The sequence below is a fragment of the Octopus bimaculoides genome, chromosome 1 (genome assembly GCF_001194135.2).
Source record: "Octopus bimaculoides isolate UCB-OBI-ISO-001 chromosome 1, ASM119413v2, whole genome shotgun sequence".
Taxonomy (NCBI): domain Eukaryota; kingdom Metazoa; phylum Mollusca; class Cephalopoda; order Octopoda; family Octopodidae; genus Octopus; species Octopus bimaculoides.
In genome coordinates, this window is record NC_068981.1 from 3,941,255 (window position 1) to 3,947,339 (window position 6,085).

The 6,085-nt window shown below is 39.3% G+C and overlaps 1 protein-coding gene across 1 annotated transcript in view; it reads right to left on the reverse strand.

Annotated features, from left to right (window-relative positions):
* The window catches only part of LOC106870634 (uncharacterized), a 22,886-nt gene that overhangs the window by 2,235 nt on the left and 14,566 nt on the right, over nucleotides 1-6,085 (reverse strand). Inside the window, exon 6 of the mRNA XM_014916775.2 lies at nucleotides 2,672-2,792. Coding sequence (XP_014772261.1) covers nucleotides 2,672-2,792 — 121 coding nt within the window. The remainder of the gene's footprint in view (nucleotides 1-2,671; nucleotides 2,793-6,085) is intronic.

A 6,085-nucleotide genomic window follows, 5' to 3' on the forward strand; every position in this document is an offset into this window, starting at 1 on the left:
TGATTGCATTTAAACTCTTACAATAATGTCAACACACTCTCTCCCACTCTCTCTCTCTCCCTCTCTCCCTTCTCTGTCTCTCTACCTCTCTCTCTCCCTCTCTCCCGCCTCACTCTCTCTCCCTCGTCTCTCTCTCTCTCTCTCTCCCTCATTTCTCTCTCTCCCTCTCTTTCTCCCTCCTCTCTCTCCTCCTCGCTCACCCTCTCCCTCTCTCTCCCTCCCACCTCTCTCCCTCTGTCTCTCTCTCTCTCTCTCTCCTCCTCTCCCTACAGTTGATAATTTAATTCATCAGAGACGTGTTTCATGTCCTTCACACATTTTCAGGACAACACAGATGTATTTGGGTCAACACAGATGTATTTAGGTCAGTGTGCCCTGGTTTACTGCAACAGATTTGTAAGTTAACAAATATTTAGGTCAACTCACACATTTCATGGAACACACAAAACAGATTTAGCTGAAACACACTTGGTTTCAGTTGAACAACATGTACAGTATTACACACTCATATTTAGGTCAATGCACACGCACACATGCACGCACACACACATATACACACAACACACACACACGTGCACAGATGCACACACAACACACACACACAACATGCACATACACACGCGCAAATACACACGTGCAAATACACACACACAACACACACCCGCACACACACAACACACACACACACAAATACACTCACAACACACACAAACACATACACACGCACACACACAACATACACGCACACACACACAACACACATGCACAAATACACATGCACACACAAATACACATACAACACGCACACACAACACACACACAAACACACACACACGCACAACACATGCACACACAACACACACACATGCATGCACACATACATACATATACACACAACATGCACACACACATACGTGCACAGATGCACACACAACACACACGCACACACATACAACACACTCACAACACACACACACGCAATTACACACACACAACATACACACACACAAATATGTACACACACATGCACACTCATAGCACATACACACACGCATACACACAACACTCAACACACACAAATACACACACACACACAAACACACACACAACACACACACACGCACACACACAACACATGCACACACACACAACACATGCACACACACACAACACATGCACACACGCACACAAATATCTAGTGTAACACACTTATTAAATTCTACACACCCAAATTTAATTCAACCCAGATTCTGTTCAAACACACAGATTTATGTACAGGCATGACTGTGGTAAGAAGCTTGCTTCCCAACCACGTGGTCCTGGGTTCAATCCCACTGTGTGGCATTTTGAACAAGTGTCTTCTACTATAGCCTTGGACTGACCAAAGCCTTGTGAGTGGATATGATAGATGGAAACCGAAAGAAGCCTGTTATGGAAGTGTGGTGTGTGTTGTGTGTGTGTGTGTGTGTGTGTGAGTGTGTGTGTGAGTGCATGCACACGTGTGTGTGTGTGTCTTGTCTTTATGTCTATTTGTTTGTCCCCCACCACAGCTTGACAACTGGTATTGGTTTGTTTACATCCCTGAACCTCAGCAGCTCAGCAAAAGATTTGGTAAAGCACCAGGCTTGAAAGAGAAGTGCTGGGGTTGATTTGTTTGACTAAATACTTTTTAAGGCAGTGCCCCAGCATGACCACAGTCCTAAGACTGAAACAAGTAAAAGATAAAAGATTTAAATTCAAACAGCCACACTGATTTAAGGGTGACACACACATTTAGTTCTGCTGTTTCAGTCTCCTCCTCCTTTTCTACCGCCACCACCACCACCACCGCTGCCGCCGCCATTCTCCGGAACTGTTTGTATTTTCCCAACAATTTTCTCCCTACCCACTGCAGGGGTTAGATTTCATGTTGCTAAGCAGCAACACTTCAATGAGACCCAATATTTTTAGGTTCAAATATGTGCCCCAGGATAGAGGAGTGCTGTTTTTACTTCTATCTTACCAGTGCTGTATTGACCATTAAACAAAATAGGCCATGTGCTTAGGGAATCAAGGGAAGGAGGGGGCACCACTAGAAATAATAAATGGTTTATGGCACAAAAAAAATCACTTTAACCCTTTCGATACCAACCCGGCTGAAACCGGATCTGGCTCTGTAGTACAAATGTCTTGTTTACATAAGTTCTGAATTAAAATCTTCCACCAAACCTTAGTCACAATTTATGTTCTTAACACTAGCTTAATGATAACTAAGTTGTTTTACTAAGTTCTTTGTTATATTTAAAATTAATTGAAAGAAACACAGAGCATTTCAAAATAAATCCAGAAACAAAAGAGTTAAACTTGCTAAAATAATATTCAAAATGGTTTATATGAGCAGAAATATAATTTCAATGTGTTCATGGTGTCATAGTTAGAACCTGATCAAAAACTTTGCACTTGAAAAAAGTAGGAGGAGAAAACTTTTCAAATATAATAAAAAAGGTGGAAGTATTACAAAAATAAACATTATCTTCCATTTTGCTGTTAGTTTTGTTTCATTTTGAAAAATAGAAATTTATTTTATGGTTTATTATTGTTTAGATTTTGAATTACATACATAAGCAGGAAGCCCCAAAATTTTTTAAAGTGCTTTGAGCCTCTAAGGATGTTAATCCAGTTTGTATCTTACCATCAAGAGCTTTCTCAGCTACTTCAGAATCTGTCCAGAGTTTCTTTGGTTGGGCCTCATGGTACAGAAGTTGTTCGAAAACCATTGAATCAACCAACTTGAGATTAGCCACACTGAGGAGCTGAAAGTGCCACCAAAATATAAACAGTATTCTGAGTATTAAATAAACTTTGAGGAATTTATAAAGTTAAAATTTGAAACAGTTTAATGGTTCCCGCCCAGGGGTTCTCAACCATTTTTTTTTATCTATGGACCCTTTGATGCCTACTTTACTCGAGTGGACCCTCACAGCCATCCGATGTTTAAAAAATCCTATTTATATTTTTGTAATTAAATATTATTAGAAACTGTATAAAAAAATTGTAAAAATATTTTGAGTACATGTTTTGGCCCAAAATTGGCCCAGGCCATGTCTAACTTAATGGCACCACCTAAGAGGATCTGTGAATTCATTTTAAAGTCAAATTTTGTGGTATCCTGGCCAATTCAAGTAGGGAGTTGCTGTCCACTGAGATGTATTTGGTCTCCCTTGAAGAAATGTGTCCAGGTTTCATTTGAGGGTGAAGGGATCTTTTTCTTCTTTGGTTTGTTTTGGGATAATGTTAAATAAAACAGGGCACGTTGAGAAAAAGAAATTGCGTTGGAGTGAATTTATGTATTGTGAACCTGAATTGTGTAGGGGAGCATATGGCACATGGTCCCAGCCCTGAATAGATTCTGACTAATGTTAAGGACGTTTGGGCAATGCAAATGATGTAGTGCTCATGATAGCGGTGGAGAGAATAAAGTTTGGATATTTTAAGGCAGTTCCAATAACCAAGATCAATTGTTAATTTTAACAACAAAATCTTATATGTGCCCCCAAGGATCATATGAACCCCAGTTTAGAACCACAGATTTAATCCTTAAATTTAATCGTTTTTCTAGTAATGATGTTAAATATCAACCAAAAAAACAGAATTGGTATTTTCTGCAAGTCACATTCATTCAGTAAACTTAACATACCTCAGCAGAAGATAATTCCAAACATGACATTCCTTAACAAAAGATAGATTCGTATTTAAAGCTGCCATTCATGAATTAAGAGTAATGAAATCTGGAATGGATTATATCTGATTTCCACAGTAAATGGTTAACCCTTTCAATATGAACCCACCCCAAGACTACTCAATGTCTATGACACAAACTTCTCATTTTACAGTCAAACTTTCCATCAAATTCTTTTGTTAATTTATGTTCCAAACACCAGTTTAAAAACGACAAAGTTATCTTGGTAAATTCTTCATTGAAACAAAAGCAGTGTTATAAGGTAACAGAAATATGGTAACAAAAGGGTTACACCAGGGATTGATAATTCTACACAATATTCTACATTATTATTATCATTATGAAGGTGGCGAACCATTAGAATTGTTAGCATGATGGACAAAATGCTTAGCGGCATTTCATCCGTCTTTACATTCTGAGTTCAAATTCTGCCAAGGTTATTATTATTATTATTATTATGATTATTATTATTATTATTATTATTATTATTATTACAATTGAGTGAGAGAGCAGTGCATGCCATCAAAGTGACACTGGGGTAAAATATACGAAGCCCAATATACCCATCATGACAATCCATCAGATAAGGGTACACCAGGCACATGCATCACAACCATTTGTGCATGAGACAGTGATCTCATATCAAGATAAACAACACATGACCTTGCAGGTGGAACCCAGTGAGAATTTTTTTCAGGTCAAGTAGCTCATACCGCTCAAAATGTCTTTAACTCTAACCCTAACCATAACCCTGGTTGTTTAAGAATGTTGAGCAAAATACCTGTTTCCAGAGATGAATTATCCAAACCCCAAAGTATTCCTCTCAACACATGACTATGATGCTCCCCAACTACTTCTACTTGTGATCAGAGATACACAGCCACCAAGGGACATGCTCAACTGGTTAAGGTCAAACAATTGACAAGCAAATCTGTGGTATTGGGCAGAATATTTGCTGTAGCCCATCTTTTATACCAAGACAAAACAATGTACATGACAACACTTCCAATCAATTAAGATCAGAAGACATGAGAGTCACTACTTGGTACTGCATCTATTATTATTATTTGTAAGGTTCCATTATGACATAACATAAACCAATTAATATTCTGATCGAACTTGTTTTCTCCTTAGCTTAAGAACAATACTGTTTGATTATGAAATAAATATTTGAACACTTAAATATCTTTATAATTGCAACTGAGAACTGTTAGTTTAAGATGTGTATTCATGTATAAAAACAGTCTGAAGTTTTTAGACAAACATTTTAAATTACTTGTCTGTCTGTCTAGAACTAGATATCAGTTCCATTATCATAGTTGGATTATCACTGAAAAGGTCACACTGCTCCACACACACACATCTTAACCAGTCCAATATGTTACGCATTCATGACAAAATAACTACAACTTCTATTGTTTCACTCAGCCCCAGACACTGTTCTAGATTATCAACCATCAACTATAATAATACTCTTGTGCATTTTTCCGTCACAACATACGAATGAGAAAGGAAGGGATGAAAGGTGAATAAGGAAGGAAGGGGTGATAGATGAATAAAGAAGGAAGGGGTGATAGATGAATAAAGAAGGAAGGGGTGATAGATGAATAAAGAAGGAAGGGGTGATAGATGAATAAAGAAGGAAGGGGGTGATGGCAAACTTGGCAGTGGGATGATGGAAGTTCTACATTGAAAAAAAAATCAAACAGCGTTTCAACTTTGTGTGTGTGTGTGTGCATGTAAAAGGGAGTCATGTTAATGTGTGTGTGTGTGTGTGTGCAATGGAAATGGGATGGTGTTCAAATGTTAACCCTCACAGAGGCGATGACAAGTGACCGAGACCTTTGGAGATGTGCTGTGCTTGAGAAGACCCGGCAAACCAAGTGAGGCCGTAACCGTGACCTATACCAGTGCAGCATAACCAGCCCATTTAAGGGTACCCTTCAATCATTGGGCAATAAACTGCGCTTGCGAAGACCTGTTGAGGCAAGTGAAGTCGTTGTCATGGTCAATGATAGTACTGCCTGATTGGCACCTGTGCTGGTGGGACACAAAAAGCACCATTCAAGCATGGTCGATGCCAGTGCCGCCTGACTGGTCCTGTGCCGTTGACACGTAAAAAGCATCATTCAAGCATGGTCGTTGCCAGTGCCACCAGACTGGCTCCTGTGGCAGTAGCACAAAAAAAATCACCCACTACATTCTCTGAGTGGTTGGCATTAGAAAGGGCATCCAGCTGTAGAAACTTTGTCAGATCAGATTGGAACCTGGTGCAGTCTTCTGGCTTGCCAGCCCTCAGTCAAACTGTCCAACCCATGCCAGCATGGAAAGCAGACACTAAACGCCGACGCCGACGATAATGATATA